The 15,371-nt window shown below is 42.2% G+C and overlaps 1 protein-coding gene across 2 annotated transcripts; it reads right to left on the bottom strand.

Annotated features, from left to right (window-relative positions):
* Positions 1-1,172: 1,172 nt before the first annotated feature.
* On the bottom strand, positions 1,173-8,842 carry LOC115123422 (ribosomal RNA small subunit methyltransferase NEP1-like). 2 transcript variants are annotated; one of them, XM_065027867.1, is made up of 5 exons: positions 8,430-8,663; positions 7,802-7,903; positions 7,578-7,719; positions 3,027-3,235; positions 1,173-1,617 (listed from the first exon to the last, which is right to left on the bottom strand). In XM_065027867.1, the coding sequence occupies exons 1-5, from the start codon at positions 8,577-8,579 to the stop codon at positions 1,504-1,506; spliced, it is 717 nt and encodes a 238-aa protein (XP_064883939.1). In that variant the 5' UTR covers positions 8,580-8,663; the 3' UTR covers positions 1,173-1,503. The 2 variants fall into 2 exon arrangements, with proteins under 2 accessions (XP_064883939.1, XP_064883938.1); XM_065027866.1 differs by lacking the exon at positions 1,173-1,617 and adding an exon at positions 2,175-2,739 and having other exon boundaries at positions 8,430-8,842.
* Positions 8,843-15,371: the final 6,529 nt, after the last annotated feature.

Here is a 15,371-nt window from a genome sequence, read left to right as displayed (position 1 = left end):
GCGACCCCAGTTCGTCTCTTCAAGTACCAGGCAGAGGCTGCATCTGCACCCAAAACCAACAATGCAAGGAATGTGACTACCCGGGTCTCCCAGCTCATCCTTCGGGTAGTCTCCCAGTGCAAGCACCGGGGTGGCATCTCCATGGTGGACCTCAAGCATGCCCTGGCTGCTGGTGGCTATGATGTCACCAAGAACAATACCCGTGTGAACTTAGCTGTGAAAGGCCTGGTGAGGAAGGAGACACTGGTGCAGACTACTGGAGTTGGTGCATCTGGGTCATTTAAACTCAACAATGTAACTGTTTAAGTAATACATTTTTGTCCATGGTGGTTTTTGTTTTAGCTACTTGGCAGTTTGATTTTCCACTGGCTCATTTCAACTGAGTAGGAAGCAAATTGCACCATGGTGCATAATTCACTGTCAAAACACTTAACCAGTTATTTGGGAATTTTGAAGTATGCAGATGTTTCTCTCATCTCCTGACCTAAAACCAACAGAAACTGACGTATGAGAAGAGAATTAAGACAAGAGCCATGAGAGACCGTGCAACAGTCGAGAGAGCCAAGCAGAGAGAACGTGCAGCAGTCGAGAGGGCCAAGCAGAGAAAAGGAATTTTGAAGCCAGCAGCAGAGAAAGGAAAGGCCTTGAAACCAACAGGAAAAGGCCAGAAACCAGGAGCAAAAACTAAACCAGCTAGCAAGGACAAAACAGTTGTTGGAAAAGGTCAAAGGGAAATAGGAGATAGACCAACACATGTAGGCAAAAGCCACAAACCAGCAGGACAAGCATCAACACCAGCCAAGGTCCAAAAAACAGGCTACAAAGCCCCTAAACCTGCAGGAAATGCCTTGAAAGCAGCCAATCAGAAAACCTGCAAAATGGTTGTAACCCCCAATACAAAGCCACGGATACAGCGACCTAGGTTTGCCAAAAGACGTGCTTCCTTGTGGAAATGGACTAAAAGAGTAATATGCCAGTAGATGTTAAATTACAATGTTATATTTTGTCAATCATATTATTGTATTGGTTTTTATTATTGTTACTCCCAAATGACATGTATATTGAGTGATTATTCGACCAGTACTACATGAAAACATGACTTTTCTCCCCATCATGTGTTAAATTGTTTTGTTCCCTACAGTCTCTTTGACAAGGAACAATGGAATCATGAGGACAAACTATACCATTTATTTCCACTGTATAACCATGGGAACAATGATGCACTGGATACATGTATACAAAAACAAGCAGGAAGACCATATTTGGTGCAAAGTCCTTACAGATGGTGTATTCAAAACAGTATTTCATATTGAAACTTGGCCTAAGTTGAGAAATGTAAGATACCATATTTTACACACAATACATAAACCCATAGAATCATACGAATCCACAGGAGGTAATTGGTGAAGTGGATCGTTTCTGTACAATGTTCCTTGACTGTCCGATCCATTTCTAGTCCATGTTGACAGTTTTAGCTGGAGCAACAGTGTGCTGTCAACTTCATCACAACACGCCCCAGACCTCCTCAAAGGCAGAGCACATCTTGGTACAGGTGAGGGCAGCAGAGAGAGGGTAGTTACTGATGGAAACAGTCTTCTCTGTGTAGTCCACATTCACCTAAGACAGGAGAGGACAAGCAGAGAGAGGGTAGTTACTGATGGAAACAGTCTTCTCTGTGTAGTCCACATTCACCTAAGACAGGAGAGGACAAGCAGAGAGAGGGTGGTTACTGATGGAAACAGTCTTCTCTGTGTAGTCCACATTCACCTAAGACAGGAGAGGACAAGCAGAGAGGGTAGTTACTGATGGAAACAGTCTTCTCTGTGTAGTCCACATTCACCTAAGACAGGAGAGGACAAGCAGAGAGAGGGTAGTTACTGATGGAAACAGTCTTCTCTGTGTAGTCCACATTCACCTAAGACAGGAGAGGACAAGCAGAGAGAGGGTAGTTACTGATGGAAACAGTCTTCTCTGTGTAGTCCACATTCACCTAAGACAGGAGAGGACAAGCAGAGAGAGGGTAGTTACTGATGGAAACAGTCTTCTCTGTGTAGTCCACATTCACCTAAGACAGGAGAGGACAAGCAGAGAGAGGGTGGTTACTGATGGAAACAGTCTTCTCTGTGTAGTCCACATTCACCTAAGACAGGAGAGGACAAGCAGAGAGAGGTAGTTACTGATGGAAACAGTCTTCTCTGTGTAGTCCACATTCACCTAAGACAGGAGAGGACAAGCAGAGAGAGGGTAGTTACTGATGGAAACAGTCTTCTCTGTGTAGTCCACATTCACCTAAGACAGGAGAGGACAAGCAGAGAGAGGGTAGTTACTGATGGAAACAGTCTTCTCTGTGTAGTCCACATTCACCTAAGACAGGAGAGGACAAGCAGAGAGAGGGTAGTTACTGATGGAAACAGTCTTCTCTGTGTAGTCCACATTCACCTAAGACAGGAGAGGACAAGCAGAGAGAGGGTAGTTACTGATGGAAACAGTCTTCTCTGTGTAGTCCACATTCACCTAAGACAGGAGAGGACAAGCAGAGAGAGGGTAGTTACTGATGGAAACAGTCTTCTCTGTGTAGTCCACATTCACCTAAGACAGGAGAGGACAAGCAGAGAGAGGGTAGTTACTGATGGAAACAGTCTTCTCTGTGTAGTCCACATTCACCTAAGACAGGAGAGGACAAGCAGAGAGAGGGTAGTTACTGATGGAAACAGTCTTCTCTGTGTAGTCCACATTCACCTAAGACAGGAGAGGACAAGCAGAGCTCAAACCAATGCATAATCATTTACCAAATTCCAGCTCCTTTTTTAAAAAAATTGGTAGACTAAATAAATAAAATCAACCCCCAACATCTATATTTCTAACACAAACTACCTACGTCAACTGTACCTAAAATCAGATTCTGCCCCAGAGAAGTAGGATGAAGATGCCCCTTAACACTTAAGTAGTAATGAGGGAGGGTAAGTGAAGCTGATCCTGGATCTGTGCACACGGGCCATTACCCTAGAGCCTTAAGCTAAACTCACCGCTCCGTGTGCAAATGCTCCGACCACCACAGTGGCGGGCCCCTCCTCTGGTACCACGGTGCGGGCGCCCACTGCCTCCCCAGAGGAGAACGAGGTACAAATACGGGGGCAGCCAGGGGGCAGGTGGTCTGACACAGGGTTCTTGATGAGCTTCAGCAGGCGCTGGGGGCCATCAGCCGCCCTCACACTCAGCTTGTGCAGGAGCTGGACTAGGAGGAGACATAAATACAAGTGGGATGAAACAAGAGAGAGGGAGATATACAGTAACTTCTGGTCACAATTTGTAGACTTGTTTACATTCTCCCACCATTAGCTCTGACAAATTGAACACCCTAGTCATTGGCGACGCCGTTACCCGTAGTATTAGATTTAAAAATAATAATCTAGTGATCATACACTGTTTACCAGGGGGCAGGGCTACCGACGTTATGGCTAATCTGAAGATGCTACTGGCTAAAGCTAAAACTGGCGAGTGTAGAGAGTATAGGGTTATTGTTATCCACGTCGGCACCAACGATGTTAGGATGAAACAGTCAGAGATCACCAAGCGCAACATAGCTTCAGCATCGAGCAATTGTCTCTGGCCCCCTCCCAGTTAGGGGGAGTGATGAGCTCTACAGCAGAGACTCACAACTCAATCGCTGGTTGAAAACTGTTTTCTGCCCGTCCCAAAATATATAATTTGTTGATAATTGGCCCTCTTTCTGGGACTCAACAACCAAGCCTGGCCTGCTAAGGCGTGACAGACCCCATCCTAGCTGGAGGGGTGAACTCATCTCATCTTAGAACATAGACAGGGCTCTAACTCCTCTAGCTCCACAATGAGATGGGGTGCAGGCCAGGCAGCAGGCTGTTAGCCAACCTGCCAGCTTAGTGGAGCCTGCCACTAGCACAGTCAGCTCAGCTATCCCCATTGAGACCGTGTCTGTACCTCGATCTAGGTTGGGCAAAACTAAACATGGCGGTGTTCGCCTTAGCAATCTCACTGGAATAAAGACCTCCTCCATGCCTGTCATTATTGAAAGAGTGATCTCAATTTTCAAAATAGGGCAACTTAATGTTAGATCCCTCACTTCCAAGGCAGTTATAGTCAATGTACTAATCATTGATCATAATCTTGATGTGATTGGCCTGACTGAAACATGGCTTAAGCCTGATGAATGTACTGTGTTAAATGAGGCCTCTCCTCCTGGTTACACTAGTGTCCCCCATATCCCCCACATAGGCGGAGGTGTTGCTAACATTTACGATAGCAAATTTCAATTTACAGGGGGAAAAAAGACGTATCGCCTAGTCATGAAATCTATGCAGCCTACTCAATCACTTTTTATAGCTACTGTTTACAGGCCTCCTGGGCCGTACACAGCGTTCCTCACCGAGTTCCCTGAATTCCTATCGGACATTGTAGTCATGGCAGATAATATTCACATTTTTGGTGACTTTAATATTCACATGGAAAAGTCCCACTCCAAAAGGCTTTCGGAACCATCATCGACTCAGTGAGTTTTGTCCAACATGTCTCAGGACCTACTCACTGCCATAGTCATATTCTGGACCTAGTTTTTTCCCCAAGGAATAAATATTGTGGATCTTATTATTTTTCCTCATAATCCTGGACTATCGGACCACCATTTTATTACGTTTGCAATCGCAACAAATAATCTGCTCAGACCACAACCAAGGATCATCAAAAGCTGTGCTATAAATTCTCGGACAACCCAAAGATTCCTAGATGCCCTTCCAGACTCCCTCCATCTACCCAAGGACGTCGGAGTCCAAAAATTGGTTAACCACCTAACTGAGGAACAAAATGTAACCTTGCGTAATACCCTAGATGCAGTCGCACCCCTAAAAATGGATGTCTTAAGGTGAAAGCACCAATTTGTAAGTCGCTCTGGATAAGAGCGTCTGCTGAATGACTTAAATGTAAATGTAAAAACAAAAAACATTGTCATAAGAAACTAGCTCCCTGGTATACAGAAAATACCAGAGCCCTGAAGCAAGCTTCCATAAAATTGGAACGGAAAAGGCGCTCCACCAAACTGGAAGTCTTCTGACTAGCTTGGAAAGACAGTATCAAAAAGCCCTCACTGCTGCTCGATCATCCTATTTTTCCAACTTAATTGAGGAGAATAAGAACAAACCAAAATGTATTTTTGATACTGTCGCAAAGCTAACTAAAAAGAAGCATTCCCCAAGGGAGGTTGGCTTTCATTTCCACAGCAGTGATAAATTCATTACCTTCTTTGACGAAAGATCATGATCATTCGACTCTTTAAATCTGCATATTACTCCAAAGCTCAGTTGTCCTGAGTCTGCACAACACTGTCAGGGCCGAGGATCAAGGGAGACACTCAAGTTTTTTAATACTATATCTCATGACACATTGATGAAAATAATCATGGCCTCTAAACCTTCAAGCTGCATACTGGACCCTATTCCAACTAAACTACTGAAAGATCTACTTCCTGTGCTTGGCCCTCCTATGTTGAATATAATAAACGGCTCCCTATCCACCGGATGTGTACCAAACTCACTAAAAGTGGAAGAAATAAAGCTTCTCTTGAAAAAGCCAAACCTTGACCCAGAAAAGATATCAGTTTGTTTCGGTGGATGGTTTGTCTTCTGACAAATCAACTGTACATTTCGGTGTTCCTCAAGATTCCGTTTTAGGACCACTATTGTTTTCGCTATACATTTTACCTCTTGGTGATGTCATTTGGAAACATAATATATCACTGCTATGCGGAAAATACAGAGCTGTACATTTCAATGAAACCTGGTGAAGCCCCAAAATTGGAAGCCTGTGTTTCAGGCATAAGGAAGTGGATGGTGGCAAATGTTTTACTTTTAAACGCGGACAAAACAGAGATGCTAGTTCTAGGTCCCAAGAATCAAAGACATCTTCTGTTGGATCTGACAATCTTGATGGTTTTACAGTCATCTCAAATGAAACGGAAGGACCTCTGTGTTACTCTGGACCCTGATCTCTCAAGAATATTTCAAGGACAGCTCTTTCCATCTTCTTAACATTGCAAAAATCAGAACTTTTCTGTCCAAAAATCATGCAGAAAAATTAATCCAAGCTTTTGCCACTTCTAGATTAGACTACTGCGATGCTCTACTTTCCGGCTACCTGGACAAAGCACTAAATAAACTTAAATTAGTGCTAAACACATACCTACACGTACACTACAGTCACAAGACGCAGGCCTCCTTACTGTCCCTAGAATGTCTAAGCAAACAGCCGGAAGCAGGGCTTTCTCCTATAGAGCTAAATTTTTATGGAATGGTCAGCTTATCCATGTGAGAGAAGCAGACTCGGTCTCGACCTTTAAGTCTATATTGAAGACTCATCTCTTCAGTAGGTCCTATGATTGAGTGTAGCCTGGCCCAGGGGTGTGAAGGTGAACAGAAAGGCACGGGAGCAACTAACCGCTCTTGCTGTCTCTGCCTGGCCGGTTCCCCTCTCTCCACTGGGATTCTCTGCCTCTAACCCTATTACGGGGGCTGAGTCACTGGCTTACTGGTGCCCTTCCATGCCGACCCTAGGAGGGGTGCGTCACTTGAGTGGATTGAGTCACTGACGTGATTTCCTGTCCGGGTTGGCGCCCCCCTCGGGTTCGTGCTGTGGGGGAGGTCTTTGTGGGCTATATTCGTCCTTGTCTCAGGGTAGTAGGTTGGTGGTTGAAGATATCCCTCTAGTGCTGTGGGGGCTGTGCTTTGGCAAAGTGGGTGGGGTTATATCCTGCCTGGTTTCCCTGTCCGGGGGTGTAGTCAGACAGGGCCAGTGTCTCCCGACCCCTTCTGTCTCAGCCTTTAGTACTTATGATGCAATACTTTGTGTCATGGAGCTAGGGTCAGTCTGTTATATCTGGAGTATTTCTCATGTCTTATCCGGTGTCCTGTGTGAATTTATGTGTATTTTCTCTCTACCCCCCTCCTCCCCAGGACTACCTTGCCTGATGACTCCTTGCTGTGCCCAGTGCACCTGGTCATATTGCTGCGCCAGTTTCAACTGTTCTGCCTGCGGAACCCTGCCTATGGAACCCTGACCTGTTCACTGGACGTGCTACCTTGTCCCGGACCTGCTGTTTTGGACTCTCTCTCTACCGCACCTGCTGTCTCTAACTCTGAATGAAAAGCCAACTGACATTTACTCCTGAGGTGCGGACCTGTTGCACCCTCTACATACAACCACTGATTATTATTATCTGACCCTGCTGGTCATTTATGAACATTTGAACATCTTGGCCATGTTCTGTTATAATCTCCACCCGGCACAGCCAGAAGAGGACTGGCCACCCCTCAGAGCCTGGTTCCTCTCTAGGTTTCTTCCTAGGTTCCGGCCTTTCTATGGAGTTTTTCCTAACCACCGTGCTTCTACATCCGCATTGCTTGATGTTTGGGGTTTTAGGCTGCGTTTCTGTACAGCACTTTGTGACATCAGTTGATGTAAAAAGGGCTTTATAAATACATGATTGATTGGAGAGAAGGATGGTAGGAGAGTGAATGTATGAAGAGAAATTCAGCAGAACGTAGCAGGCTTACCCATGAGGCCACAGAAGCGGTTGAAGGTTCGGGGGATGCGTGTCTGTGGGTTGATCTCAATCAAGGCGTTCCTCTCTGTGTGGATGTAAACCTGTAGGAGACCTGCCCTGTTCAATGGACTGTCCATCAGCATCAACAAACACTGGGGAACAATGACAGGATATTGCTGGGTTAGAGGAGCGAAGAAGAAAGATGACTGGGTCAATGTGAAAATGACAGCTTACCTGATGTGTAATGTCAGGTCGAATCTTCCCTGGGTCCCGTCCACTTTTGATGATCATGCCCTTGTGTTGGTCACAGTTCAGCAGTTCAAATGTCTTGCCAACCTGACGGGAAAGAGTACAACATGATTGACGTCCTTCATTGATTATGGTGCAAATTCCATGCCCACTCTTTAGAACAGGGTTTCACAAACTTGGTCCTGGGGGCCCGTTTTGTTTTTTTCCCTAGCACTACACAGCTGATTCAAATAATTAAAGCTTGATTATGAGTTGGTATTTGCGTCAGCTGTTTGGTGCTAGGGCAAAAAAAAAAAATGTACCCAGGGGGGGGGGGGGCCGGGACCGAGTTTGGGAAACCCTGCTTTAGGACATGCATCAGTGGGCCTGCAGGCAGGAGCTAACCAATAGCAAATGGTTTCATCCTGGTTCCTTCAGTCACAAAAACAGTTACCGTGCAGAATGCAATATTCATATCACACATCTACCAGGCATGTCTGGTTGAACAGGAAGCTATCTATATTGTTTATATCCAATAACGCGGGTAATCAGAGACGCAGCTAGTGGTAACAACGTTAGTTTGCAAACACAGCAGTTAGATGGCGAAAGTGAATAGTGAAATACTCGTCTTTACCTTCACTGTTTCCAGCGTTGCACCCTCTAAAATAACTACTAGTCGCCTTTCCACCATGCGATCGTGCAGGCTACGCATATGTTTTGCTGGTTTGGGTTCATATTCGTCTAAATGCTCAAGACCACGCTTGTCACCACTGTGGGCTTCCATGTTGCTTCGGGGTGGTAGTCGCTGGAATAACGCGTCATACTGATGGAGGAGTTTTGCCAAGGTTCTACCGCTCTTTTGAATAACTAGACAGCAGGCGGCCGTCTATGGCGGCAGATTGACGAAGACTGCATTTTCTGAGCGAAACTGACAAAGACGTACCTCCAACAACAGATAAAACCTCACATAATTCTGCCCAAAATCAAGTTGCAGTTGCATATGGACTTTTAGGTGAGCGCCGATGCCGCCCTGTGATAAGCAGTGCCCACTTTGTCATAAGGCAGGGACGCAAAATATTTATCATGTCCATTCCCAGCCGCCTCTCCAAGGTGCTGTTGGAGAGACGCAGCGCTACACCAACATTCCGTGAAAACATTAATCGAACACAAATCATGTAGCAGATATAGCATATGGTAGAAAGACTATGTGGCCTTTTCTGGAGCGCTCAGGCCGGAGATAAAATGTATGACAATGGAATTAGAAGGAAACGTTTTACAGGTTTCTCCAATCAAATAGCCTAACCTAAATAGCGCCCAACCACTAGTCCTAACAGCTTGCCTGTCCACAGTTTTAACCTGGCTATTATAAACATGTTGTTTAACAAACACATATTAAATGTATACGTTGATTATTCCATAAGAAATACAACCCCCTAAACATAAAAAAAATGCAACTTGCTTTTGTAGAATTATCAGCCACACATCTATGACCAAACCTCACTGATTCAGAGGGGTTGGGTTAAATGCGGAAGACACATTTCAGTTGAATGCATTCAGTTGTACATCTGTCTAGGTATCCCTTTCCCATTTCCCTATTTATTTACAGTTGAATATCGGAAGTTTACGTACACTTAGGTTGGAGTCATTAAAACTCGTTTTTCAACCACTCCACAAATGTCTTGTTAACAAACTATAGTTTTGGCAAGTCGGTTAGAACATCAACTTTGTGCATGACAAGTCATTTTTCCAACAATTGTTTACGGACATATTATTTCACTTATAATTCACTGTATCACAATTCCAGTGGGTCAGAAGTTTACATACACTAAGTTGACTGTGCCTTTAAACAGCTTAATATTTTTCGAAAAGGATGTCATGGCTTTAGAAGCTTCTGATAGGCTAATTGACATCATTTGAGTCAAATGAAGGTGTACCTGTGGATGTATTTCAAGGCCTACCTTCAAACCCAGTGCCTCTTTGCTTGACATCATGGGAAAATCAAAAGAAATCAGCCAAGACCTCAGGAAAAAAAATGTAGACCTCCACCAGTCTGGTTCATCCTTGGGAACAATTTCCTAACACCTGAAGGTACCACGTTCATCTGTACAAACAATAGTACGCAAGTATAAACACCATGGGACCACGCAGCCGTCATACCGCTCAGGAAGGAGACTCGTTCTGTCTCCTAGAGATGAATGTACTTTGGTGCAAAAAAGTGCAAATCAATCCCATAACAGCAAAGGACCTTCTGAGGATGCTGGAGGAAACCGGTACAAAAGTATCTATATCCACAGTAAAACTAGTTCTATAATCGACATAACCTGAAAGGCCGCTCAGCAAGGAAGAAGCCACTGCTCCAAAACCACCATAAAAAAGCCAGACTACGGTTTGCAACTGCACATGGGGACAAAGATCATACTTTTTGGAGAAATATCCTCTGGTCTGATGAAACAAAAATAGAACTGTTTGGCCATAATGACCATCGTTATGTTTGGTGGAAAAGGGGGAGGCTTGCAAGCCAAAGAACACCATCCCAACTGTGAAGCACGGGGGTGGCAGCATCATGTTGTGGGGGTGCTTTGCTGCAGCAACATCTCAAGACATCAGCCGGGAAGTTAAAGCTTGGTCGCAAATGGGTATTCCAAATGGACAATGACCCCAAGCATACTTCCAAAGTTGTGGAAAAATGGCTTATGGACAACAAAATCAAGGTATTGGAGTGGCCATCACAAAGCCCCGACTTCAATCCTATAGAACATTTGTGGGCAGAACTGAAAAAGCGTGTGCGAGCAAGGAGGCCAACAAACCTGACTCAGTTACACCAGCTCTGTCAGGACGAATGGGCAAAAATTCACCCAGCTTATTGTGGGGAGCTTGTGGAAGGCTACCCAAAACATTTGACCCAAGTTCAACAATTTAAAGGCAATGCTACCAAATACTAATTGAGTGTATGTAAACTTCTGACCCACTGGGAATGTGATGAAATAAATAAAAGCTGAAATAAATCACTCTCTACTATTATGACATTTCACATTCTTAAAATAAAGTGGTGATCCTACCTGACCTAAGACAGGGAATTTAACTAGGATTAAATGTCAGAATTTGTGAAAAACTGAGTTTAAGTATATTTGGTTACAATGTATGTAAACTTCCGACTTCAACTGTACATCCACACATTTTCAACGCTGTTTGTGTCTTTGGCACCATCTAAACTGGCAGACACACTCTCCCCTACACTTAATTAAGGTAAGCGGACCAGAACCTCCAAACATAACTAATAGTATCCTTATGGATAACAAGGTGCTTGTTACATACTGCAGTTTTAAATAATCCACAGACAATATGGCTAGTTTTATCTCAGAACCCAGAAACAAATCTCCCATGCACAGGATGTCACAAGAGACTGGATGGATGTGCCTAATGAATAATCATCTCTCCTGTCAATTGCATTTGGACTTAGTGTTCTGTGCTATTTGTAAAAGGTCATACAAAAAAACATGCTTTTTACCCCTTGTACCACCATCTTTAAATGCAAGTGAAATGTCATAATGTATTATTTTGGCCACTAGATGGCAGAAATTTATCTGCAAAGTTTTAGACTGATCCAATGAACCATTGCACATATGTTCAAAATGTTGTATCAAGACTGCCCAAATGTGCCTAATTGGTTTATTAATACATTTTCAAGTTTATAATTGTGCACTCTCCTCAAACAATAGCAATGGTATTATTTCACTGTAATAGCTACTGTAAATAGGACAATGCAGTTAGATTAACACGATGTGAAGCTTTCTGCCAATATCAGATATGTCTATGTCCTGAGATTTTTTACTTACAACCTCATGCTAATCACATTAGCTTACGTTAGCGCAACCGTCCCGCGTGGGGGGACACCGATCCGTTAAAATCACAGTCTTGTGTGTTCATCAATGGCTCTGCATTTTTTGTTCAGTAGGAGATGTTACTGTAGATCTGTAGGTCAGCATGTCCCTAAGAGGTGCTGCTGGGGTTTGTTGGGGCAGGAGAGGGTCATAAGGCAGAGGTCAGAGTACCTACAGACAGTTGTAACGATTGTCGGTGGAAGAAGGTGAGGACCAAGATGCAGCGTGGTAAGTGTTCATCAATATTTTAATAAACTGAACACTAAATACAACAAGAAACAAAAGAAACAACCGAAACAGGTCCGTCAGGTACAAAACACACTAAACAGAAAATAATTACCCACAAATCATAGTGGGAAAACAGGCTACCTAAGTATGGTTCTCAATCAGAGACAACGATCGACAGCTGCCTCTGATTGGGAACCATACCAGGCCAAACACAGAAATACACAACCTAGAACAAAAACATAGAATGCCCACCCCAACTCACGCCCTGACCAAACTAAAACAGAGACATAAAAAGGAACTAAGGTCAGGACGTAACAACAGTAACCAGAAAGGAAGGTTGAAACGGCATGAACTCATGGCCGGGTCAGAGTCGCAGTTGATCTGATAGAAGATAATATAGATACAATTATAGGAAGGAAAACATCCATTAGTAGGACCTTCATATCCATGGTAAAGTGAACCTTTCAGACATATGCAATTATTGTTCTGCAGTGTTCTGTTATCCTTACCTGAGTGAATGAAGTAAGGAACAGATGAGTGTGAGAGAGGCCTGAGAGAGAGAGGAGTCGCCAGGATACTTCTTCAAACTCTGATTGTAAGCCTGAGACACAGAGAGTAAAGAATAAAGAGGGAGAAATAAGTAGATAAAGCTTTGACAAACATAGTATGCCTCTGATATCAACCAAAATATAGTATGTCTCTGATATCAACCAAAACATAGTATGTCTCTGATACCAACCATAACATAGTATGTCTCTGATATCAACCAAAACATAGTATGTCTCTGATATCAACCAAAACATAATATGTCTCTGATACCAACCACAACATAGTATGTCTCTGATACCAACCACAACATAGTATGTCTCTGATACCAACCAAAACATAGTATGTCTCTGATATCAACCAAAACATAGTATGTCTCTGATATCAACCAAAACATAGTATGTCTCTGATACCAACCAAAACATAGTATGTCTCTGATATCAACCAAAACATAGTATGTCTCTGATACCAACCAAAACATAGTATGCCTCTGATATCAACCAAAACATAGTATGCCTCTGATACCAACCAAAACATAGTATGTCTCTGATATCAACCAAAACATAGTATGCCTCTGATACCAACCAAAACATAGTATGTCTCTGATATCAACCAAAACATAGTATGTCTCTGATACCAACCAAAACATAGTATGTCTCTGATACCAACCAAAACATAGTATGTCTCTGATACCAACCAAAACATAGTATGTCTCTGATATCAACCAAAACATAGTATGTCTCTGATGATACCAACGAAAACATAGTATGTCTCTGATACCAACCAAAACATAGTATGTCTCTGATATCAACCAAAACATAGTATGTCTCTGATATCAACCAAAACATAGTATGTCTCTGATATCAACCAAAACATAGTATGTCTCTGATACCAACCAAAACATAGTATGTCTCTGATATCAACCAAAACATAGTATGTCTCTGATACCAACCAAAACATAGTATGTCTCTGATACCAACCAAAACATAGTATGTCTCTGATACCAACCAAAACATAGTATGTCTCTGATATCAACCAAAACATAGTATGTCTCTGATACCAACCAAAATATAGTATGTCTCTGATATCAACCAAAACATAGTATGTCTCTGATATCAACCAAAACATAGTATGTCTCTGATATCAACCAAAACATAGTATGTCTCTGATATCAACCAAAACATAGTATGTCTCTGATATCAACCAAAACATAATATGTCTCTGATACCAACCACAACATAGTATGTCTCTGATACCAACCACAACATAGTATGTCTCTGATACCAACCAAAACATAGTATGTCTCTGATATCAACCAAAACATAGTATGTCTCTGATACCAACCAAAACATAGTATGTCTCTGATATCAACCAAAACATAGTATGTCTCTGATACCAACCAAAATATAGTATGTCTCTGATATCAACCAAAACATAGTATGTCTCTGATACCAACCAAAACATAGTATGTCTCTGATACCAACCAAAACATAGTATGTCTCTGATACCAACCAAAACATAGTATGTCTCTGATATCAACCAAAATATAGTATGTCTCTGATACCAACCAAAACATAGTATGTCTCTGATACCAACCAAAACATAGTATGTCTCTGATATCAACCAAAACATAGTATGTCTCTGATACCAACCAAAACATAGTATGTCTCTGATATCAACCAAAACATAGTATGCCTCTGATACCAACCAAAACATAGTATGTCTCTGATATCAACCAAAACATAGTATGTCTCTGATACCAACCAAAACATAGTATGTCTCTGATATCAACCAAAACATAGTATGCCTCTGATACCAACCAAAACATAGTATGTCTCTGATATCAACCAAAACATAGTATGCCTCTGATACCAACCAAAACATAGTATGTCTCTGATATCAACCAAAACATAGTATGTCTCTGATACCAACCAAAACATAGTATGTCTCTGATACCAACCAAAACATAGTATGTCTCTGATACCAACAAAACATAGTATGTCTCTGATATCAACCAAAACATAGTATGTCTCTGATACCAACCAAAACATAGTATGTCTCTGATATCAACCAAAACATAGTATGTCTCTGATACCAACGAAAACATAGTATGTCTCTGATACCAACCAAAACATAGTATGTCTCTGATATCAACCAAAACATAGTATGTCTCTGATATCAACCAAAACATAGTATGTCTCTGATATCAACCAAAACATAGTATGTCTCTGATACCAACCAAAACATAGTATGTCTCTGATATCAACCAAAACATAGTATGTCTCTGATACCAACCAAAACATAGTATGTCTCTGATACCAACCAAAACATAGTATGTCTCTGATACCAACCAAAACATAGTATGTCTCTGATATCAACCAAAACATAGTATGTCTCTGATATCAACCAAAACATAGTATGTCTCTGATATCAACCAAAACATAGTATGCCCCTGATACCAACCAAAACATAGTATGTCTCTGATATCAACCAAAACATAGTATGCCTCTGATACCAACCAAAACATAGTATGTCTCTGATACCAACCAAAACATAGTATGTCTCTGATATCAACCAAAACATAGTATGTCTCTGATATCAACCAAAACATAGTATGCCTCTGATACCAACCAAAACATAGTATGTCTCTGATATCAACCAAAACATAGTATGCCTCTGATACCATCCAAAACATAGTATGTCTCTGATACCAACCAAAACATAGCATGCCTCTGATACCAACCAAAACATAGTATGCCTCTGATACCAACCAAAACATAGTATGTCTCTGATACCAACCAAAACATAGTATGTCTCTGATATCAACCAAAACATAGTATGTCTCTGATATCAACCAAAACATAATATGTCTCTGATACCAACCACAACATAGTATGTCTCTGATACCAACCACAACATAG

This window comes from Oncorhynchus nerka, linkage group LG14, assembly GCF_034236695.1.
Source record: "Oncorhynchus nerka isolate Pitt River linkage group LG14, Oner_Uvic_2.0, whole genome shotgun sequence".
Taxonomy (NCBI): domain Eukaryota; kingdom Metazoa; phylum Chordata; class Actinopteri; order Salmoniformes; family Salmonidae; genus Oncorhynchus; species Oncorhynchus nerka.
The sequence above is the reverse complement of the archived record's forward strand: the minus strand, read 5'-3'. Positions and strand labels throughout refer to the sequence as shown.

Bases quoted from the DNA above. Each gene is read 5' to 3' on its own strand.
- LOC115123422 (XM_065027867.1), bottom strand. From the start codon at position 8,579: ATGGAAGCCCACAGTGGTGACAAGCGTGGTCTTGAGCATTTAGACGAA. The intron at 7,904-8,429 runs GTAAAGACGAGT...CTTTCCCGTCAG, and splicing joins CAACGCTGGAAACAGTGAAG to GTTGGCAAGACATTTGAACT. The intron at 1,618-3,026 runs GTGAGTTTAGCT...CTCCTGTCTTAG, and splicing joins GAGCATTTGCACACGGAGCG to GTGAATGTGGACTACACAGA.